The sequence below is a fragment of the Syngnathus acus genome, chromosome 3, assembly GCF_901709675.1.
Source record: "Syngnathus acus chromosome 3, fSynAcu1.2, whole genome shotgun sequence".
Classification (NCBI taxonomy): domain Eukaryota; kingdom Metazoa; phylum Chordata; class Actinopteri; order Syngnathiformes; family Syngnathidae; genus Syngnathus; species Syngnathus acus.
This window is the reverse complement of record NC_051089.1, coordinates 7122026-7147024: the sequence shown is the minus strand read 5'-3', so window position 1 is coordinate 7147024 and position 24999 is coordinate 7122026. Positions and strand designations below refer to the sequence as shown.

Here is a 24999-nt window from a genome sequence, read left to right as displayed (position 1 = left end):
GTTTTACTGAAGAGAGGAGGTGTAAGGGAGGGTGAAGATAGAGGAGGAAGGTAAGACGCAGGGTTGTTGAGGTACGGGAACGGAGACGGTCACGGAGAAAACAAGACACCACAATAAGTGTGGTGGGGGCCTTACCACACATTCCCGCAATGCCCCTTTCCTCCTATCCGGAGTGTAGTAAAGTGTCAGTAAAATGAAAGAAAAATAAAAAAAAGCATCACCTGCATCTTAAATGAAAATTTCAATTGAAAAACTTAACAGCCCTTCAAATTGCAGAATTTTACACGCGCCAGTAAAGCTTAAATAACACTCAACACTTGGGGGGGGGGGCGTTGAGGAGAGGGAACGGGGAGGGTGGCGACGACGAGGGTTACTTTGTGTGCGGGCGAGGTTTGATCAAGGTGACTGACTTTCAAAGACTGTTGGATGGAAATACTGGCCTGAAAGTTGAAATCCATGATTGATCTCAAAATGTGCCTGTATTGTAAACACAAGAGCGATGTCAGAGTAAAGCAACATACAGCTCTCCTTAATTTTCTTACTCACTATGGCTACTCCTCCAGACAGAGGCATGTCTAATTATCCATATGGTTAAATTATAAAGAGAAGCGCCCCAACTTGTGGAGATGGAACTGCAAGTAAGGCACCAGAGGAAGACATGCACCTAGAAGACAGTCAGCAAGACGGGCTTTCGCTTATTCGTGGGGTTCACTGGTCCTTTGCTGGTAATTGAATCAGTGTGAGTGCTGAGTAGAGCTAGCATAAAAACCTGTTAACCCAAAAGGTCAACTCGCTGCATTGTTTATTTAGCAGGGAGAGCAAAGGGAAGAGAGAGAGAGAGACAGAGTGGGAGGGAGGTAGCGAGAGTTAGGGGAGTAGTTAGTCAGAGTTTTTGCATTATTGACAACTGTCAGAAAACCTTCAAGTCTGACGTCAAAAAAGATCTACTGTATTTCAAAACCCTAACTGCAAAGCAACGCTAGATTACATGCTTCCTTTTTTTTCTTTCTCAAAAGAAGATTTAATGGCTTTAACCTCTGGTTCAAGTGTTTTTATACTTCACTGCAGCAGTTCACTTTGCAAAATCAAGGTTTCCTTATTCTAAGTATCTTCAAAGATTCACGAATAAGGATATTAAAAACAAAAAAAAAAAGTAATTATGGTTCATTCCAGGTGACCAAAAATGGGGACATACTGGTACAACACTCACACAGCCGATGGCATATCCTTACACGTGTGCTTGATCTCATACTTGACTCCTCAACCAGTCATACATGTGTATTCTCGACTGCTCATCTTCTTTCATATTTTCCCTTCTAGTATGCATGCACACAGACATCTGCATCTGGGAAATCCGTTAGCGGTTAGCGGTAGCACTTAGTGGCGCAGCACGCTTCCTCAGTCAGCTCAGTCACCTTGATTTGCTTGCCCTTCACAGAGCCCCATTATTGCGCTCTGCATCGTGTGTGTGCGTGTGTGCGTGGGTGCGCGCGCGTGTGTGTGTGTGTGTGTGTGTGTGTGTGTGTGTGTGTGTGTGTGTGTGTGTGTGTGTGTGTGTGTGTGTGTGTGTGTGTGTGTGCGTGTGTGTGTGTGTGTGTGTGTGTGTGTGTGTGTGTGTGTGTGTGTGTGAGTGCATACAGTACAGTGGCATGTAAATGCCAGAGGAGGTGTGGTGCAGGCCCTGTGACGGAAAGGACGTAACATTTTCAGAGGTCTTTTGGCACACATAAGTATACAAGTCAGTTGCACTTACTGGATTCTTGATTAGGTACATCTCTTCAATCTTAATGAAAATTAGGCAGGATGTATCAGTATGATGCAACAGTAGAGATCGAAAACTACAAAACATTGTCGTTCAGTGCGCCACAACTTAGATCTGCTCCAAGCTGATCTACTTTCAGTCACTAAATGAGCAGTTGTGAAGGAACGATTAAAAATTTTTAAAAAAGAAGAAGAAAAAAATATGCACTGGATCTGCCACAATGCCCATTTGGTGCAGTGCAGTCTACAAAAATAAAGCCCCACGTATTTTTTTTTCACTTTTCAATTCATTCCAAAAATAGATGTGTGACGGCCTTGCTTATTGTATAAGAGAAATTACTAGAAATATTCCCCTTTTTCATCTTTAAATGATAATCACTTGGGTTTGAATTGCAAGAGAAGCCTTTAAGGTACCTAAGATGTTGATACTGCTTTCCAATTGTGTCCATTTATTTTGTCTCCATTTTCCCAACAGGTCCAGGTCCCCTTGACCCTCCAACTATTGCACGGGTGCATTCTCGAAATGTGACAATCACATGGGTCCCGCCCCTGCAACCAAATGGCATGATAAGAAGTTACATCCTCTATCTACATTCTGGCAATATGTCTGATTTAATTCACAAACCTGGCGCCAATTTGGAACCCAACTCAAGCTTTCGTTCTAATCCAAAAACTGAACAGGATCATCTGTACTCAAGTCAAAACTCGGAGCCAGCATCAAATGTTGCCATGCTTGGATCAAAGGGCAACCAGACAGATTTTTCAGAGGTGTATCAAAACCCAGTAGTGACTCACAACAGATACACTTCAAGCCGACCGAATAGTGAACGTTTAATCAATCAAGATGTCCTCCGCGCCACCAATTCATCAAACCCACTCACAGGTTTTAGTCAATCCCTTTCATCAGTTAATGTTTCAGGGAACACCACAAGCTACACTTTCCTTCACCTCCTGCCATACCAATCCTACCACCTTCAGGTAAATAACGGCCCTCTGACTATGGTGGAACTTCTGTTCAACTTGATAAATGTATCCTTATCCAACCATCTAGATGGAAGCCTGCACCAGTGCTGGTTGCGCCGTGTCCAAAGCTCTGCACTTTCGAACCTTGCCAGCTCCTCCTGAAGGCCTCCCGGCACCTCACCTTTATTCTGACACCCCTACCTCGGTGCTTCTGTCCTGGGGTGCACCACAAAGCCCCAACGGGCTTTTGGAGCGGTGAGATATGATCATATATGTTGTACTCTGCAAACATACAAATCAAACACCTGAGAACCGTTAGAATTTAGCAGCTGTTGACCTTGACTATGATTGCTGGCTGAATTTCTGATGTTAAAAATCTTGGCAAAGGTGGCTAATTGAACGGAAAGTTTCTGGGACGGAACAGATCTCCACAGTAGGCCATCTTCCTCCAGACCCTCTTCCTCTTTCCTTTCTGGACTCCTCATCAGCACTTAGTCCATGGACAAGTTATCACTATAGACTTGTTCTCCAAAATCAGGCTGGCACTTCCACAGGTAAGATTGTGATTGAAAGGCATTTCATACTAAAAAGGTAATGATTCTGTATCTCCGTACTTGCAGGACCTTGGGTGGATATCACCACCAGACCTTCCAGACCTGCTGGTGTTACTCCGCCAAGGGTCAAAGTGTTGGGACCAGAGTCACTACAGGTGATCGCTACTTTGATGTGACCTTCATTAACTGTGTCTTTGTGTCTTCAACTGTAGAATACCCAAAACAAGAAACTGTAATTGTGCATCTATCCACTCTCTGTGAGATTGACAGTGTTGAAAAGTCAAAGCAATGTCACACTCATTTCTCTGTCTTTGCTTCTCGGGATTTAATGAGAAAGCAAAAACATTCAACTCAAGGTCCCCTTCACAAAATGGGCGGGGCTGTGACCCTGTCGAAGACGGCTTCCTTCCTGTCGGCCATTTTGAAGGAGGGGCCAGCAACTCTGGCTAATCCCACATCAAGGCCTATCAAGAAAACACATAGACACTAAGGCTGCATGCACACAAAGCGCGCACGCACACTTTCACGCACAGCCTTGCACTAATGCTAACAGCCAAAAAATGCTAATGCTTGTCATTATTCCAGAACCACCCCTGTCATCTCTCCAGCTGCAAAGCTTTAGGGGTCACACATCCAAGAAGGAAAATGTTCTTCCTGGTTGATGCTAATTGGACAGGCAGGCCTGCCGCTTCCTGGTTACCAATTGACCTTGACAACAGAGAGGATTTAGACTACTGTACTTGCTTTCATTCTCGAAATGCTCTTTTTTTTTCTACACAATTTTAGCATTCGCTCTAGATATATATTGTAGAATCGGGTAAAATGAATAAATAGCTCTGTATTTTTTGGGCTATTTATCTGTTTAACATTTACACTGGAAATCAGAGAGATAATTTCCCTCTTTCCTCGTTGACCTGCATACTCAAGTCATTGCATTGGCGCTTGTATGTTGAAAGGAGAGAATTGTGCTGTCAGCTAAAAAGCACTCTCCCAATGCCTTCTTTTGAATATAATAATAGCATGATGCTCACACACCTCACTCACCACATTATCATTTGGCGCTCTCTTGCTCAAACACACACACACACACAGACTGTACTGGCCTTAGCCCCTGTGGTCCGTGTCAGCCGAGGGTCTGCGCTGTCTTCACCATCTCCAGATTACATCAGGCTATTCAATCTGTAAATGACTTCTAGCACAAAGCGCAGCCTACACGCACTTTGGGAAATGAGCTACCTAACTCAACATGACCCTGCCCATATGCAGCTGGCTGTGTGTGTATATATATATATATATATATATGTGTGTGTGTATGCAACTTTGTGGGTGCGCGGGTGTCCTGTATCACCTCACGGTGACACTTGTTAAATGAATATCAAGGTTGCCTGAGAAATAATTGTTCCTGACATTCATTCATAATATTCTCATCAGCATTTGACCACCTAATCACCTACACTCATAAGTCTCAAGCGTTTCTGAACTGATGAGTTATTGTACATGACAGTTTGCGTGTTAACACTCTCAGTCTGTTAGCATAAAGTAGAGTAGCAGGCGTAAGTCAAAAGTATAAACACACACGCATTTGCAGTCGTTTTTATTTGAATGTATTTAGAAAACACATTTGCACGGTTGTCTATGAATTCACGCGAAAGATTCAAATGAGTTTGTGTGTTTTAACATTTGTGTGTACCACTTACCTTCTTCATCCTTCGCCCTAAAATGCTGACAGCCTGAACAGCTTCCAAATCAGATGCACCGCTCGGCAACTGCAAGCTTTTGTTTTTGCATGCGGCAATTCCATTACCGGCCGCCCTTTCATTATTTTAGCATGCCGTTTGTGCATGCGTGCGCGTGCATCTTTGTACGTGCGTGGGTAGACACAAACACACACCGTTTTAAATGTGATGAAAAGAATCGTCCGTCCAAGTCAAAGTCAGGTTATCTCTCGTCACGAGAGATTTGATTGCAGACGCAATGCCACCCACAAGACAACACTTTGTAGGACTCTGGCAACATGCTGTCCACTGTGCCCACTCTCTGATCAAGATACTCTCTCACACACACACACACACACACACACACACACACACACACACACACACACACACACTGTGCCGTGACTTCCAGTAGTTCATCCATCTAAAAGCTTTCTGCTGTCCTCAGCAAGCTAAGAATAGTGGCACCTCTAAGGACGCTGTCGAAACTCTGATTTGTTCATATTTTGAAACAATCTTTCACTTGGGAAATAATGGAAAGTGAATGTTTTGTTTCCTGTATGAAATTATCATGATAGAAAATGTTCACGCAGTGTTTTGAGTCGTATTTTGAAATGTTGTAATATCATTAACAGCCCTAGAAATAGCACCCGGTTTTGACTTGAGCTCAGGAATGCTGACTGAAGAAATTTTTGCTCATTCAAAACGCTGAAGTCAAACTGTCATTTAAAGGTTCACCTACTGTCTTTAGATCTAGGGTTCATATAAATTTCCTACTCTAACATTCTCTTCCAGGTCACATGGTCTCCACCTTTAATTCCCAACGGTGAGATCGAAGGTTACGAAATCCGTCTCCCAGTGCCTCGCATCTTCCACAACGGCGGCAATACGTCTGCTGAGCTTGTCGTGACAATAGCGGACTTAATTCCTTACACAAACTACAGCGTCAGTGTGCTGGTGTGTTCCAACGGGGGTGGATATGTTGGCGGATGCACAGAAAGTCTGCCCTCTCCGGCTACCACATTAGCCACCAGCCCCCAAGGCCTCGCACCGCTGTCAGTGGTGGCCGTCAGTGAGTCCTTCCTTGCGGTCTCTTGGCAACCTCCACACAGACCTAATGGACCAAACATCAGGTAGTACTGCGACAGGAAATGTTTCATTCATTCATTCCTAAAAGTATATTGAACATCGGTCAAAAAAAAATCTTTTTAAAGCCTCCTGCGTGTTATGTACTCAATAAGGTCTTGAAAGGGTAAAAATATTAACGTTGACCAGATAATTGTGCTCACTCCGCCACTGTTTTCTGTTCTGACAAGTGCGTCTGTGGCAACAAGTCTCAACGTAAAAGTCAGTTGTTCATTACAGGCAATTAAAATGCATGAGCCCGCCTCTGTGTTCTGCACAGCTCAGCTCTGCGTGTTTGTCTAAGTGGCTTGCTTAAAAGGTGGCATTAAGCCCTTCTTTTCTGATTACAGCAGAAATTAGCATCACTGTGGGGAGAGGAAAACACAAACCCTGCAGAAAAAACACAAGAGAAGGAGGGAAGAATGTGCAGTCGACATAAACGGATAGCAAACAGAAAGCAGGCAGAAGAGGAGGAAATTAGTGATAAGGACTTAGCTAAAGTTGTTTCTTTGTTTTCCCAGGCGTTTAGCCACATTAGCACGTATGCGCTAAAACCAAAGCTGTACTCGTGTTGTATGTCAACACACTCCTGAACATTTAATCCCGCGTGTGCTTTCTTTTTATTCCTATTTCCCCTTCAGATATGAGTTGCTGCGACGTAAAAGCCACCAGCCTCTGGCCGTCAGTGTGGTCCCCATGGTAACAGCCCCATCCCATAACCCTTCCCAAGATCTCCATCGCTGGTTCCATGTTTACTCCGGCACCAAATTGTTCTACCAAGATAAAGGCCTAAGCAGGTGAGATTACTGAAATGAGCTCTAGAGCAAACGCAGCCGGCCGTGTGTGCAGAACCGATCGGCGAGCCGCAGCTGATGCCGATCTTTTTAATACCGCTCAAAGATACATTAAGCAAATATTCCAAAGAATTAAATTGTTTTTCACGCAGCGCCACCCTAATCTCGCTTTGGCACTCGGTGCAAGATGATGTATTTTTGTTGTTGTTATTTTAACTCTCACTTTGCTCACTCTGGGTGTACTGTTTGGAGTCTTCGTTTTGCTTCAAGCAATCAAGGGACATACTCTTTGAACTCATCAGCACACTGCTTGCTTTTTCGTATCTTAACACTGAGGTGTAAACATACTGCCGTCATCTCTCGCCAGATTTACCCAGTACCAATATCAGTTAGTGGTCCGCAATGATGTGGGCTTCACTTCAGGAGAAATTGTCACTGCGGTTACCATGGCTGGGATTCCTCTCCAAAGTCCAACTCTATTTGCATACGCTGTCAATCACACAGCGCTTCACGCCAACTGGACACCACCCTGTGAGAGTAACAATGATTCAAACATTGTGTAACGGGCTCACTTTTTTAGGTACAACCTGCTCGGTTGAATATAGGAAGGTCCAAGCAGGCTGATTTGTAGTTTGGTTTTCATTTATTTTGTAACTTCCGTGTCAAGCAACACAGCAGTATTGGAGTGCACCGAGGTAATCAGGGTATCATGATTTTATGATAATTTTGCTTTTTTTCTTAGATTCATCATCTGTTTACAATATCCCAGCTGACCTTGCACTCAACACATACTCAATATACGTAAATGTAATATTAAAGGTAAAGTAAAAAAACATTTAAAAAAAATAATTACCAATTGACCTGCTCTAAAAACTAATCCTGAATATAAAAATCTAATCAAAATAAAAAAGAACTAACTGTAATAAAAAATCCCCAACTATTCTAACCCTGAAATAAACCCATCTAGAAAAAAAAAGGTGCAGCTCTTGTATTGATCTGATCTGGATTGAGCAGGTGTACCTAATGAAGTGTCCAGTCTGTGTCCATACTACATAATAATCACAAAATAAAATAACCAATGGGAGTATAATTTTAACCAAACTCTCTGTCCTTCCTCAGCGTTGCACAACCTGCAGGGTGACGTGGAGTCCTACTTTCTTTCAGTCATCTCTGCCAACTCCAGACAAACCTTTGTGTTTCCCCCAGAAATCCTCTCCGCAGTTGTGACTGACCTTTGGCCCAGGACCACCTACACAGTGTCAATACACGTGTCTAATGGTGCACATAATACAACCAAGTCGCTAGTTAACGTCACCACAGAGGATGGAGGTGTGTAAATTTATGCATGTCATAAGCTTTCAAGTCCGAATTATTAATTTTCCCGTGTTTGTGTGTTAAGCATATATCATTTACAAGTGTTAACGTGAGTGCTGCTATTGCACCAAGTGTGTAAATTCGATACACTTTTGCTAAGTGTCTGCGTTAATGTGCATTCTGCTGTGTCTCGGTGCTTCAGGGGAGATGTTAAATACATGTTGCCGGGCATGAAATCAATACAAAGTGTGCATGCGAGGCAGATTTAAGGTGTTGTAAAAAGCGTGTGCACAGGCGTAACACACACAAAATACACACGGCGCTTGACGGCAAACATGGCAACCCAGCTGCTGTTACTTTACCTTTCTGTCAAGGTTATTGTTTATACATTTGAAAAAAAACACAGTCAATAATAATTGGTATTTACCAGCGGCCACTACATTAGGTGGAGTACTTTTAAAGTACTGAGGATTTAGTTTACGGTTTAGAGCTATTTCAATTATATTCCTTGTACAGAGCAATGTGAGCTTTCCAAAAGTAGCTAATAGTATTTATTGTCATCACTACAGAAGCTATTTTGTACTTTTATTACTTAAACAAGTATTTTTTTTCATTAGTTTCTTCAATTTTTCCCCATTGCGGGACTAATAAAGGTTATCTTGTCTTTCCTTTCCATTGGCTCCAACCATCGCTTTCTTTTTATTACCCCGCTGTCTTTGGAAGTATGATAGCACGGAGATGCCTTTCTTTTCCTCTGTAATCTGTGCAGTAGACTAAAAAGTGCATTAAAAACATTAGATGATCATTGGGCGCCAAATGCAAAGCATGGCTCGTTTAACTGAGAGGAATCTCGGGGTAATTTTGGTGTTTTTTTTCTTTTAGCATTAAGATGTCATCCACACACATCACCGAGTACAACTGAACCAAAACGGTCCAAACCCACCAACTTTATTGTCATGCAATAATAGAGCAGTGCCCACCCGTCAGTCAATTCCTTTTAGGAACAATAATATGCTGCCTCTGTTAGCTGTCAGCAAATCGCTCAGCGATCCATTTCCAGTTTTATTTCAAGAATTGGACCAAAACAGTTCAGAGGTGGACACTAAAAATGAGAACTATTATGAGTTGAACAGTTTGCTACACTCTGTAGACTTTTCGTAATAACTCATAGTTTTTTGACAATTTTACAAGTCTGGCCTTATGATCTCAACCATAGAGCAGTTCCAGGGCATTTTAAAATGTTAGCACTGTGGATTTTGTCTAACAGTTTATATGCGATGTCATCAAATCAGTGTGCAGTGACTATGTGTCAAAAGTTGCTGTATGATGCTGTCCTTGTTTCGACTGACTGACTTTGCCTGAGCTCATTGAAGTTTTTGGGTCTGTGCACCAATCTTCAGAGCCAGATGGGATGTCTGCCCCAGAGGTGGTTCCGCTTAACGGCAGTGCTGTTCGCGTGCTCTGGTCGCCTCCTTTCCAACCCAATGGAGTCATTACTGCTTATCGAGTTTACGTTGACGACCGCCTACATGTCAGCGTAGACAACAGCTCGGGGTCCTACCTGCTGGGCAATCTGCTGCCTTTTACTGTTTACAACATTCAGGTACACATATTGAGAAACACAAAGTACTGTCTTGTATGTCTACTAATGCGTTTGTATTTAAGGTGGAGGTGTGCACTGTTTATGCGTGCTTGAGGAGTAATGTTACTCAGACAACCACCGTGGAGGACTTACCCGCCGACATGACCACACCGCACGCTCAAGTACTCAGTCCGAGGTGATGCTAAATATATTTTGAATTGTCGGTCTTTGGCTCAGCTCATCTTTGTCATCAGCATTTTTGTCTCCTGCCAGGGTTGTCAAATTGGATTGGTCACCTCCGGGCCGACCGAATGGCATCATACTCGGCTACGATGTCTTAAAACGGACCTCGGGGTCATGTGGCTCTCGGTCAGCGGAGGTCACGCCCTATGTGAGGAAAGAGTCAGGAGATTCAGACGGCGTGATTTTCAGATGCTCCTACTTGCAGTGTCCCGCTACTCATCATGTGTGTGGCACGTCTTGCTTCCACCCTGACCAACAGGTGATTAGCGCCGTATAGATTTTGTCCTCTTCTTTTGTCTCAATATCAAAAAGTCTCCTTCTATACTCAATGCAAGGTTCTCTGTTTTACAAATGTGTGTTGCAATCACAGTCAAAGCAAAGGAAAAAAGTAGAATTAGAAAAAAATCAAACAAGTCCGTTTTTGCAGTATTTTTACACTTTTGATTACTTTATTTTCTTCTCATTTTTAACCAGGTTTGCTGCACTGGATTGTTATACGAGAAGATGCCACATCATTACTGCTGTGCCGGGCACTATCTGAGCTTTACTAATTCTACCAGTCCAGTTTGCTGTGATGGCAAACTGTTGCCAACTCTGCCTCACCACCACTGCTGTGGGGGGTACTATGTTCACCTGAAAGCTAGTAAGTATCTTCCTTGGAATTTCCTTTTTTTTCCTACTTTTGTTTGACTTTACAGCAGTTCCCTTCATCCGACCTTGTCTCTGTAGATGAATACTGCTGCCCCGACCACTCGCAGGGCCGTGTCTCAGTGGGGCCTGGGGACAGCTGCTGTGGGGGCGCTCCTTACGCCACCAAAGGCGGACAGCTGTGCTGCAGTGGGAGCCTCCACGATGGTTACAGAGTCCAGTGTTGCGGAGGCCACATTGTAGACGATGCACTCGTCTGCTGTGGTGGTGCTGAAGAAGGACAAGCGCATGCGTACATTCCAGGTGAGAGAATAAAGAACACAACTTGATGTCACAGCAAGCAAAAACAAAAGGCATTTTGCACAGTCAGGTCAGAGAAAATAAGATTTTTAAAAACAAAAAGATTTTTAAAGGGGTCACCAATTTGTATGCATACAAAAAGAGTTTTGCAAAACTTTTTCGACGCAAACCAATAACAGTTAACATTGCAGTTTCCCCCTAAACAAGCTTGTTGGTGATGAATCTGAATGTCAAAATTAAAGCACCACATGCAGTTGACAGGTGTGTCTATACAGGCGTTAAGTTCAGTGCTGACCCACATAAGAATGACCATGTCTGCTATTCTAATTAAATCTGTAAAGGAACAAAAAAAGACCGTCAACTAGAGAAAATGACAGAGAAGAATTAAGCATCAGGGGAAGAGGTAGACACATGGTGCAGGAACGCGGGGTCGTTTCCCTTTCTTTCCTCCTGCAGTGTCCCGACGCACCTAGATACCATGGCACAGATGGGACTGTGCATGTGTGCGCTTGGATATGAATACACACAAGTGAGTTTGCGCACATATAGGTGAATGTGTGTGTCATTAGACATCTTTGTCATGGCAGATGATGATGAAACACACTCTGGATGGCTCAGTTGAGGGCACTGCCAAGCACACAGCAGGATAAATAACACACACATTCTCACTCCCATAATTTCACACCTATACCTATTACATGCACACACAGACACACATGCATGGAGTCAACAGGGTACGCTCTGCGGGGTTCACTTTGTGTTGAGTGCCAGATACAGACACATGGACTCAATTCATCTCATATGAGCAATGGCCCCATCTGAAGGGGCCTATGGTTCTTTATTAGCCTAGAAAATTTCACACACAAAAGTCAAGAAGACTCGCCATTTCATGTTTTTTCACTGCTCCATCCTCTGGCCTTGTGTTCCTCGGCACTCATGTAGGCACCTTTTCTTCCTCTTCCTGCTTTTTCCCCCTCCCTCTCCCTTCCCAGCCACTCATCAGTCATTAGCGTTAGCTTCCCCGTTGAGAGCATATGGTATGATGGATCGCAGGGCTAGCGGCGCTAGCGAGGCTAAGGGCCATTTGCCGGGTGCGCCGCGGTGTAGGGGGAGCCCTGGGGCCAGCGATGCAACCTCGACCCCACACGTCTGTTTCAAGACCTTCCCAAACACAACATGCTCACCTATTATAGGATAGCCTGCTTAACCTTGGCACAGGTCAGTCATGATGCTCCCTCGCAACATGCTGACAAATTTGTCGCTTTTATGATGGACAGATTAATGACAGATGTATTCAAATCCAAGAAGTTGCAAAAAAGTGCCAGGCTGTTTTCTTTTGAATGACTAAAATGTATGCAGCCAAATTCAAACGGCAGATCCAGAAGAAGAAAGTGTGCGCTAGCGAAGAACTAGATGGAGCAGATTAAAGGAGGAGTGAAGGGTATCCCATTGTGCCCAGCTGATAGACTAGGTTAGGCTGATGTGATTACGGGGTCCCTGAAGTGCGATCTATCACACATTACCGTCCGTACTGTCAACAACCATACAGACGCGCTGCAGGGGAACGCCAATGCCGGGAGACAGCCGTCTGGCAACGGATACGCTGGCCTGCATGCACATGTGCGCACGGAGATGCTCGCACGGTAACACAATGACTATCAGGGTGTAGATATAAAGTTAAAGCAACACAATTACTGGGAAAACAGACTGTAATGTGCAATGTTTTTTGTGAATCGGGACAATTCAATCACAGGAAATAGAATCAGGGTCAGAAATGTCAGCATCCCACCTTAAGATTCTTTTCAGTGTTGTCAGCACTTTACGGCGGCAATTCTCAATTGTTCTTCTTCAATCTTTCATGCATTGTCGCTTTTCGAAAGCAAGAACCCTGTTGATGGTGAAACATCTAATAACATCCATCTATTAAAAAAACTATTCTATTCTACTTGATAGTCCATTTTGTATGGGGAAGGAAACAAATCCCCTTTGAATACAGTGTCACCTATGCCTCTTTGTCAAACAAGTTGTCGGAAATATTGTTGCAAATTTTTCCTACACGTTAACCTGTGTGGTTTGAGTTCAAGAGCAACTTTGAAAATTCTTCTTCTGCCCCCTTTTTCATCTCCTCGAGTTTGCATGCTAGATGTTCTTGTAAGATTAAGGTGAGATTAGATGGTGTTTAAAGATACGCGTGTGGTGTCTATGGCCTCCCATTGACTTCGGTCTCCACCGCAGTGTGAGCTCCGCTAATCATTTCCGCTTCACACTTACACTTTATACCATGCACTCCTTCACTGACCCTTCAGCCCCCACCTTACCCATTTCTCAGTGTGCACGCGCCACTGTAAATAGCCTCCCCAAGTTCACGTCTTCCTCTCTTCAAAAAAAAAAATCCCAGCGTTTCTTTAACTCCTTCACTGACTCCCTCCCTCTGTCCCAGCCCAGCAGGCCCCATCCAAACGTTCAAGGACAAATCTGAATATCCCTTTTCACCGTTTAAGTGTTAAAAGCCTGGCGGTGGCGGGGTGTTATCTTAACGCGCCTTGCCGTGCCATCATCAGTGCGCGTGATGAAAATGGCTGTGATGATGCTAAAAGAAAAAAAGAGAAGGGGGAGAAAAAGTAATAATCAAATATGTTTTTCAAGGGCACAGTGACCATTTGCTGGGGGGAAATTATCCTAGTAGTTAAGCTTGCGCAGTCTGAGCCGAGTGGAGTTGGGAGAGTGGATGCGTGTGTGTGCTTGTATGAATGCGTGTGTGTGTGTGTGTGTGTGTGTGTGTGTGTGTGTGTGTGTGTGTGTGTGTGTGTGTGTGTGTGTGTGTGCTTGTGTGTGTGTGTGTGTGTGTGCTTGTGTGTGTGTGTGTGCTTGTGTGTTAGTGTCTGTGTGCTTGTGTGTGTGTTAGTGTCTGTGTGCTTGTGTGTTAGTGTCTGTGTGCTTGTGTGTGCGTGTTAGTGTCTGTGTGCGTGCAAGAGTTGTGCGGCTTATTTTCTGCATGTGTGCTTCCATATGTTTTGTTTTAACTCGTTGTCTCTGCATATTCTGAATATATTTACGTAGTTTCATGCTATATAGCAAAACATTCTTTTATGGTTTCTGCCAAAATAACACAAATGTCAGTCGGTGTGAGAGTGTGCGTACGTACGCCTTGTCCATGCAAATCATTGCCAAAATTCCCTCATCAATGATGGGTAGCAAACGGCCAACAGTGGTGGATTCCAAACAGAAGCGTCTGGGTAATTTTTTTTTGCAAGATAAAGTGCTCTTTGAACACAGGGAGACGTTTCTCTCTCTGTTAATGTACTTATGATGATGAATTTTCTATTACATTGGCTGGCGAGAATAAATCCAGAGGTTGTCCGCTGCATCCCGTAAAGGACAGTCAGCTCTGTCTTTGTTTTACGTTATACTTCTGTTAATCTGTATATTTTGTATTTAGTTTTGTTTTAGAACAAAATATTTGCATAATTTATTACATTTGGCTGGCAGCACTGTAGTGGTATGATGAGTATGGTAAACGATATTATTGATCTACATACCTAAATGTGGGGTGCAGGAGGGCTTCATTCCACTAATTAGCATGGAAAGCCAGAAAATATCATTTATTACAGTCCTGGACGCATTTGGATGTTACACAAATAACTGGTAATGTTGACAAGATGAAGGACTTCATTAAGACAAGAGGACAAGTCATCACGTGGGACATGTGTACATGTACATTATGTTGTGTCCTTGCTGACCAAGCCTTCTGTGTGTGTGTGTGTCCACTGGGAAACTTTGCTTTGTGTGATCTCACATGTCACCCAGTGGAAAGAGTGTATTGTAACTCAAACAAAAAAAGGCAATTTTTTGTGCAGTAAACATCTTCCAAAGTAGACTGTCAACAAGAAATAGTTGTCTAATATGTAGTTTGAATGTGTTACACCATTTTCTTTCCCACCATTTGTGTCTATATTTTACTTCTCCCTTTGCCAAAGCCATGGTAATATATTCAGGTATTTAAAAGTGTTTGATTTGTTTAAAGTTGTGGAGGGGTTTTAGTCTCCTAGAGAGCCCGGATAACCCTAATCCACAACACACATTTTTATCAGTAGTTCATTGGCAGGGCTAAATATTGACTTATCATTAAGTGGAATGTGGAAACCCCTAATAATAATTCACGTTGTCTAAGCACCTTGTGTTGATGCAGCGCTCCCGACGCTGCTAATGAATGTATGCAAATCCAACATAAATCTGAAGATTAGGGCCCAAGCGTTCCGCGATGCTACAGAGAAAACAAGAGGTGTGTGTATGTGTGTGATAAGTCGCTGTCAACACGTACACAAACACATATACACAACGAGGGCGAGAAAACCCGATGCATGTTTCAAAACGTGAACATAGATAATGCTCGCAAAAGGCAGGGATCGTATTTCTGTTTAATGCGCGATAATATGAAACAAAAGTTTAAAAGCACAATAGTAAACAGTGCATGCACAAATGCTGGAGGAACTTTGTGACATGTATTCTGTGTTTTTGTTTATTGGAAATACAGTCGTGTGCTGATAACAATGGAGATTATAGATGGAAAAGTGTCACAGAAAAAGTTTGAAGGGAGAGGGACATTTTAATTATTAACGTCTCCACTCTGTCAGTAAAATATCAAGTGATTTGAACAAAATTTGAAATACATTTGTCAAACAGAACGTATCTTATGCTATGTGGTTACTCATTCACTGCCATTGACGGCCATAGATGTCAAAGATCCATTTTAACATTAGCGCAAAATGTCCACCCTGACATTATCCACCCTGATATTAAATACACGTTTTTGTGTTTGTATGTAGTACATTGTCTGCTTGCACATTTTTTAAACGTGGAATTTGACCAATACTATTTTTAACAGCTCAGCATCAATTAATACACTAAAGATGAAGTTAAGTGCATTTTTCAACTTTTCTCAACCGCACATAATATGGTAATACTTTCTCATCTATTTTCAGTTTTGAAGAAGCTGTGGCATGTTTTGCTCAGACTAAATGCCCTTCAAAGGAAAAGTTTCAAAGTTTCATTTGACCCTCCCTTATTGAAACCTGATTGCTTTGTTGAGTGAATTTTACGGTACATACAGTATCAATTGGAAGACGCCCAGTGAAACACAATGGTTGTTTGCGACCATAAATATTCCAGTTAAGGATTATGCCCCCCCCAGGTTGATACCTCTCCATAGTCATATGCAGACGGTGTCGAGGTGTAATGTCGAGCGAGGGCTGCCAGTGCTGAGAAGAAAGCCTGGCGTAAAGGTGACGATGGCGAGAGGACAAGCGATGAGTGTAGAAAAGCTATTTGGAAAAGTGTTGAGCTGTTTATTTGCTCGTCATTGAAGCTGAAGTAAGTCGCTGAGGGAATTGGCCGGCGAGCCTCTGCTCCGCAACAGCTGCCGCCGCTAAGTGAGTTACCGGCCGTCACACTGCCTTTATGTCACACAATCACAAACACGTCCACGCGCGCATATTGCGCTGTCGCACGGTGCCGAGGTTACAATGCGCCGAGCAGGGGATGAGATTCGCTCTGAATCCGCGGCATTCGATTTGCATGAGGAGTTAACACTGATGGAGGTGTTAGACAATAAGTTATTTATCACGCTGCAACTAGCTGCAAGCCCCATTAGAGGACAAGGCCGTGACACAAAGCAATGACTTGGTGTTTAATGTCGGCTGTCAAATAAAATGAGCTCCACAGCTGGAGGCGGACGCCACCGCGGATCAGCATGTCATCAACCGTTGGCATACACTTACTAAATACCTCATGAAAGTTGCATTATTTTAACCAGAAGCTCGAGCTTCTTATAGTTTTACCCACATTGATTTAGAATGAGAAGCTTTTACTATTTGACTCTGTTTGAAATGTAATTTGTCCTTTAAGAACGGGAAGAATATTTAAGTCGTTGTGTGCGTCGCTCATTTCCATTTCCAATGCATCCTCACAGCAGGTGATTTGCTGACTCAGCTTTATAGCAGGACAATATTACGGCCCTAATCCACTGAAAGGCCAGAGCATGACAATCCCTTCAGCTAAGCCGTGTTGATGTCTCACTAACCTGATTGCCTCAACCTGGGTAATTACCAGAGCCACGGGAGAGATGCGGGACCATCTTCAGCTCCCTCTGACTTTTGTTTCACCCTCACATCTACGACCTCACCTTTTGCCAACGCACACCAATGTCACACACAACTAACAGGTTTTAGTGAAGTATCAATTTCACATAGGAGCATAAAGGAGGTTCTGAAAATGGCTGGCATTGAATGAATTTTCATTAGCTATGTTTCATTTTCGTTTTCTTCCTCAGGTTTTTCCTGCTGTGCTCAAGAGTATATCAATTCTTCTACATCTCTTTGCTGCATGGACAGTGATGGAATTCCAACAATACATCCATCGGGCAATAGTACTGTCAGACTGAAGTGTTGTGGGTCAAAGGTTGTGCTTCAAGAGCAAGAGTGCTGCAATGGAATTGGTTTTGACTCGCAACGACATGTGTGTGCCAGCAGGCCCACGCCGAGCCTTTTGATGGAGGTTTGTTTGGTCACTTTTTTTTATTGTGCTTAAAAGTTGTAACTGCACATAATAGCATTGGGTTTAATCACAGTCATCTGGGATAGATTGTCTTGTTTGTGAGATTGATTTCTTCCTGCCATGCCAAGATAAACAATATAGCATGAAGATCATAATTTATAAACTGCCTAATCGGATTTCGTCCTAACGCTGCTCCGAGCACCAAAGAAATATTTTCATTGTATCCGAGGTAGGCATGGGTGTCTCACCAAATTTTCCTGATCAGCTATTGTGAAAATTAACATTCGATGAATCAATGTGATAATTGTATTAACCAATCGAAATGACACTGAATGGAGGAAGAGTCACATCCTGTTAGAACAGATCAACTCTTGGAGTTGGGGGCTGCTCCGTCTTCAATTCATCATTTCGGGTCATGTGGTGTCAGCATACACACACACACACACACGGACATGCACACTATGGTGTGCGCACAAGAGCACAAAGGGTGGCAACCCATTAGCTGTAATGATGTCATTAAGGTCATTGCATCACATACCTCAAACAAACACTACATGAACAAAAGTATTAGGACACTTTGCCATTACACCTTCAGGGAGTAAATATTGGCATACTGAACTGTCTTTCCCCCCTTATTTCCCAGAGTGAGTGTTTCCAGGGTGCCCTGTGTCCAGTGTCAGCATCCTCCACAGCATACTGTGGTTCCTGTGACATTGACCCATCTACGACCACCTGCACATGGGTCATGTCTGCACATCCTGACACTCCCTCCGCTTCATTCTCGCCTACAATGGACGCCACATCTGAGGCACTCATCACAGGATCCCCCACACACACAAACATCAGTCATCTAAATAATGTCATTTTGGGGAATGAGCCGAGTTTGTGCATGTCGCATGAGGAGGTCGTGTACAGTGGGGATGCCCAAAGATACACCTATGCAGGTATTTTTATTTGTGTCATTGTATGGTAGTAGGTTTTTTTTAGGCCTATGTGGGTCAAAAACCAAAATGTCCGCCCAATGTGCTTCTCTGTGTTTCCGTTGCTTTGTGTGTTTGTGCATGAGGTGGTTAAGATAAGTTTCGAGACGATGCTGTGACACCATCTGGGCAGAGGCACATAAAGCTGTCACCACCCGCCATCCACCAGATGTTGCCCATGCACACACTGGCTATCATGCTATACTTCCCTTAGATAGAAGCATGTATCTCACACACACGCTATAAATATGTATCATCCACTCACACACACACATGTCACATCTTAATCAAATACATAAACAGTTTTGAGGCATGTGTCTATTTATGGGGGCACAGCCTTTGTTTCATTTGCATGTGCATGTCACCACGTGTGTGTTTTTGCAGCCTGGGTTTTCATAGTAGTAAAGACAATAGTCCCAGACTGGTGGTTAAAACATGCTTTCATTTACAGCGCCGGTCCCTCAGCTCTCCTTAAAAGCTCTGCCACATATGTGCGCGAGTGTTGGCCAGTGCGTCAGTCTTTATATATACTTCTGTACGCGTACCCCGGCAGAAGGGTTGTAACAAGGCCCCCGTCACCGCCTTACATTTACAGCTTGCCGAGCGGCGAGCGACCGGCGCATTTATTTGTTATATGTTCGTGTCATGTCTGCTGCCATTGGCAATGTTCCCTTAGTGGTTTACACAAATTGAACTGCTGTTACTGTAAGCACATAATGTTTAGGGCCTGCACATTAACATGCTCCCTATGTTATACTTGAGTGCGCAATTGCTTGGAATATTTTGAGGGCTTTGACAATATGTTGTTATTGTGGATGGTTTGCAATGTAGAATAATGCACGGGAGCAGACGGATTTTTTTGCTCATTTTATTTAGCTGCAAATTATTGAAACTGTGCACCACTGTCTGACTTATTTTCCATAGATTCAGACTTGGAGCCCTTCACCACCTACGAGTACAGAGTGAGGGGCTGGAACAGTTTTGGCCGATGCTCCAGCGATGTGATCACAGTGACCACCGCTGAAGACAAACCATGGGGAGTACCCCCACCTCGGTGGAGACGCCTGGATGAGCGGAGTGATGTCATCCAGTGGCGTTGGCAAGCACCTGCTAGACCTAACGGTATGTGTTTATGCGGATTTTTTGCACCTAAGTGGTTAAAGACGCTTTATCTTTTAAATCTATGCTTATAATTTTTCTGCTATTACTTTTTGCTAGGAGTCATAACCCACTATGTGATACTACGTGATGGACAAGAGCGTTACCGCGGCGATGAGAACAGCTTCACAGATGTGGGTGGGATCAGACCTTTCCAGGAATTTAGTTACCAACTGAGGGCTTGCAACAGGGCCGGGTGCACTGATAGTGCAAAGGTAAGACTGCATTTGTATGATTTTTGTTTTTTAGAGTGCCCGTGAAGTGACAGGATATTTCTTCTATTGGGCTTTGATGTAAAAGTTTATAATCATCAATCCATGTGAAAATTATTTAGGCCTTCAATTTCTTGAGCATTCTTGAATGATATCTGACACAAGAGGGCCGAGATAGCAGCTCTAATGGCAAATTAGTTGAATTTCCTTTCCTTGTGCTCTTATCTAATCTCTTGTTTAGCTTATTGAACTCAAGGACCTCGCTTCATTTCAGTCTTGTCTGACTGAACTCTGTCATTTTAAGGTTGTCCGTCTACTCCATTTACAGCTTTGGTTACTTTCTCACGTGATAATTTCCCGCTTTATGGATGCTTTGCTGTTTCCATGTCAGAACATGGATGCCGCTCGCGCTCTCCCCCCAGTACTGTATGTGAGGCTTTGGATTTGCTGAGTCCACCTGATGTTTGTGATAGCATCCATAATAGCTTCACACAGTAACTCCCTTCCGCTATCTCTTGAGCTGTAGCTGAGCTGATATCAACACAACAATTAATTTCGCCGGCTTAGCACAGATGAAAGCTCCTGTTGAAAAGTGTCTGTCTTGCTTTTATAGCTGACTGAACATGTATTATTATTTGGCAAAAAGTTATGTAAAGAGGCCAATGCGTCACCAGGAGGCCTACATGGAGGATAATGTGGGTCTTATGGAACTTTTGTGAGCTTCAACTTGGGTTTCTACAGAAATTGATGATGAGTAGATAAATGCTTACAATAAATGAGGAATTGGAAGAATGATAGTGTCGATGGTCATGGAAGAAACATTAAAAGGAGGATAAATGGCTAAAAAGATAAATAGTGAAAGATGCATCAATTGAAATGTTCCATTTCGTTGCGCTCATCATGTGTTTTGGTTGTCATTTTTAGTCACAGTGAGTGAGTGAGTGAGTGAGTGAGTGAGTGAGTGAGTGAGTGAGTGAGTGAGTGAGTGAGTTTAGCAAATGTTAGCCACATTTAATTTGTATTATTGCTTCATTCTGTGTCCCCATAATCATCATACAAAATTCAAATCATGAATGTGTTTAAAAAAAAAAAAACTTCATTCATACGCCGCATGACGAGACTTCTTGCAAAAAGCAAAACCACTGTCACGCAGTTCAGTCATCCTTTGATGCTTGCTGATCTGATGTCTCTGATGTCAAAGCGTGGTGGTTTGGAGTTATAAATATTTTGAGGCATTAGTGATTGACTATCAGTCAACTTCAGTGGTTCCATTGCATTAAAGTCTTGTATTTATCTCAGAACCGCACGTCACCAATAATAAACATTCTAAGACGAAACATTCTCCAAGTATCCAGCCGTATGACCACCAGGCGAGCCCCCCCAGTAAGCAAGCACAGTTAAACAACAAACTCAATCTCTGTCGTACGCACACACACACACACACACACACACACACACACACACACACACACACACACACACATGAAGCACAAAACCCAGCACACACAGTCCCAGTAGAGAGTGGAAAGGGAGTGACTTGGATTAGTTTGTACACCAGTGAAAATTGGCCAAACATTCCCAATTATGGGACAAGGTGGGCTAACCTAATACACCAGCGCAATTACCTGGCAGCCACACACACCAGCAGACACAGACGCACACTTCAACGCACGCCTGCCGCGACAACAGAAGGTGCTGATCTAATACGCTTGGTCACTTAGAGAGGTTGGTAGAGCGATTGGTCCTCCTTTGTCTTGAAATGCTCGAGTCCTGTTGCCTCTGCTATTTGTCTGCTGTCATTCCTGTGATAGGAACGTCAACCTCTCCCAGCTGCTGTCCTTACTTTGGTTTCTTCCCTACTCCCAACATTGCCCCTTCTAGCCGCTCTTTGGACTTCTTGGTGACAATCACCCCTCGCCCTTTTATTTTACCTCATTTTCCCGAGTTGCTGAAATTCCACTCCTGTGACTTCACAAGCAAAATAGGAAAAGTACAAACTTCATTACAGTTGGCGAACAATGCTTTTTAATATTCATTAATGAGTGGATATAACATGAAATAATACTGTTTTTGTTTGTTGTTTTGTTATTAGAAAATCAACTTAAAATATAGTTGGGATATGAAGTAATACAAATATATAAAAGTATAGCATTTCTAAAGGATTATTTGTGTATATTGAATTGTCAACTTGAAAGATTAAATTCATCTTTTAAATTGTATTTAATGAATATGCAGACAGATTACTGTTCAGTTTGCTTCATTTTAAATATATATATTTTTCTGTTATTTTATATTTTTATATTTATGTATACCTTTTATTTCCATGGGGATGCGAATGGCATAATTAAATTAGGTCTATTACTGTCAACATAGCCAAAAACAATAACTTTCCATCATTAATGTTTGACTTAATTGTTTTTTTTGTTTGTTTGTTTTGTTTTTTTTTGTTATCCATGCGTTTGTGTTTGTGCGTGGGGCGCACGAGCGTCTCTTTAGCTGTAGTAGCAGTGTTCTAATTGCATAGCACTGTGCGGGACAGGTGGGGGAAGTGTCCGTGACAGTCTATTAAGGCAGGATATCCCTGTTGCCATTAGCAGCAGATTGCCCAGCCATTCGACGCTCTCTCTTTCATCCGCCAGGCGACTACTGATACCGCAATCCATTCATTTTAGTATTTGTTTGTCCAGTTGTTAAGTTATGATTGATGATAAAGTTTTAATTGCAAGCGTGTATAGTCTTAAATTCCATTCATAAAGTTAATATCGCTGTAATCAGTACTTCTGTGAACTTTTTGTTTATAGTCATTTCCATATTTCTGCTTAAAAAGAAAATTACCAAAATCTCAGACATAATTATAATGCATTTTAGACCAAATAGATGACTCTATTGGAAAAAAAAAGTTCCAAGTTCGTCATCAATATTTTTTCTTGTGTGTTTCCTGTATGTGTGCATGTCCTCCGTGTGTTCAGATGGTGGCAGTAACCGTTCAAGGAGTCCCAGAGGGGGTGCAGTCTCCAGTGGTAAGAGCTTTGAGCCCCTCCTCTCTTCACATGAGCTGGGTCCGACCCGCGAGTCCCAATGGAAGAGTGCAGCAGTATCACCTGAACCAAACCGGTCTTGGCACCACCATATTTACACACACAGAAGCACCCGGAAATTTTACACTGACTGGTAAGAAACAGTTATCATCTTCTTGTTTCTAACTCATGTTCATTTTTCTTTGGCTTGTCTGTCATGTTCTTTTTTTGTACTCAGCCTCTCACTAATTTGTTTCCTTTAGCCTCTTTTCTTGCCATCTCTTTGCCCCCGCAACACAAACTTGTCACTCCCCTTAATACTCTTCCATCTTCCCTTCTTCCCTTTGTCATCTCCAAACCGTCTCCTTGTCCGTCACGTCCTCTTCTCCCCTCTCTTCCTCTCTTCTCCTCTATCTTTTCCATGCATTTATGTATGTCTGCTCCTTGGGTGGAAGCCATCTAATGACCGAATATACATCTGATTTCCACCACGCTCACTCTCTTATCCAGCCCACATGTGAACGAACGCAAAGCACAACCAAAAATTAACATAACACACTCCAAAATCAGAACCCTTTAAAAAAAACATGACAGGTGCACATTGAAGTTGCATGAAATAAACAGCTACCATCTTCTCGCTGTTGATCAGGAAAAGCAACACATAGGCCCTTTATTAATTTTTAGCTGTTAGGAGTTATGACATTTCATAGATAAAATTAAGCTCTGCTGTTCAAAGGTACCCCATGTGAATCGATATTAAGCATTGCCATCATTAGCTTGCAATGAATGATTGCCTGCAATTATATAGATTATGGCATTAATCATGTGTTTAATTGGCCTTTTGTAGGCTCATTATTAATTCACAACGGCAGGGAATAGAGTATGTTCTTTTATTTATTCATGCTTTCTGTCTTTTTTTTTTTATCGCGGGCCGTTGTACGCACTGATTGGTGTGGGCTCCAAAGTGTGTATGGAGAGAAATAAGATGGGAATTTTCTTCCATCAGTATCAGTGATGTACAGTATGTAGCATAATAAAAACACGTCAAATTCTATGAAAAACCCAAATTATATACATTTACATTTAAAAAAAAGAACGATAAACTTTTCAAAAATGAATTCAAGCACATCACACAAAACAAGCGCATAGAATGACCTTGGAAAGTTGTATTAAAGAATACTAAATTCATTTATTTTCTGTACATTACAATTTAGATTCACTTTGCATGTGCTCCTCTTCTACATCCAAACAAGTTGGTGTGATCTCAGCGTTCCGATGAAGGCACACAGACAGGAAGTCAAACTCTTAATTATTTAGAAGAGGTGTTATCATAGCACCCTCCCTCTTTGCTTCCTCATTCTCCTCATCATGATTTCACTCATTCTCCTCATGATGATTTCACTCATCATCAGAGTAGGTAAACTCACCTACTTGATGTTACAAATAGGTGACGCTCACTCCTTGCGCTGACAGTTGGGCCCATCATCTTGTCATATTCTCTGACGCAAACAAGCAATGGCAAACTGTCAATAGAATTCCAGTTTGGATCAGTTACTTTTTTTATTGCCTTCTCCTCCCACAACACAAACACACAAAGTTAGCCACCAGCTTCTTTGCCTCACAGTATATACCATGTTCTCAAAGTTCATCTCTCACAAAGGCACACCTTGGGATGACGGTCTCGTCTCGTCCCTCCGCCATCCCAATGCCCTCCATCCGCTTTTCACTTGCTGGTGATCACTGTTAAAATGATTGAAGCTTCCTTTCCCTTTCCATAATCAGGCATATAAGCACATGCATGTACTGTATGGATGAGAGTGTGTGTAGGTGCACCTTCATCTCACTACACATGGATACACAAAAAACATACACACTCACACACATACCAGTTCTTCACCAGCAGAACAACACTGCCCTCTTTAGGATGAGTGATAAAGGTCATCCTTGTGTGTTGAGTAGACAGCACAAAAAATGAAGTTGATGAGAGTTTTGGCGTCATTGTTTGATTTTAGTGACTTTGTGTGCTCTTATTCCCATATATTTACTTACAGCACTTTTCACACTGTCTACATATTTTGTAT

General features: G+C 42.6%; 1 protein-coding gene across 1 annotated transcript in view; it reads left to right on the top strand.

Annotated features, from left to right (window-relative positions):
- ush2a (Usher syndrome 2A (autosomal recessive, mild)) overlaps positions 1-24999 on the top strand; it is a 114156-nt gene that overhangs the window by 62585 nt on the left and 26572 nt on the right. Inside the window, 18 exon segments of the mRNA XM_037248012.1 lie at positions 2237-2739; positions 2813-2979; positions 3112-3278; positions 3345-3433; positions 5789-6126; positions 6760-6915; positions 7280-7443; positions 8032-8241; positions 9627-9829; positions 9892-10004; positions 10082-10310; positions 10526-10694; positions 10781-11002; positions 17328-17551; positions 18195-18495; positions 19456-19653; positions 19750-19904; positions 22871-23072. Coding sequence (XP_037103907.1) covers positions 2237-2739; positions 2813-2979; positions 3112-3278; positions 3345-3433; positions 5789-6126; positions 6760-6915; positions 7280-7443; positions 8032-8241; positions 9627-9829; positions 9892-10004; positions 10082-10310; positions 10526-10694; positions 10781-11002; positions 17328-17551; positions 18195-18495; positions 19456-19653; positions 19750-19904; positions 22871-23072 — 3810 coding nt within the window.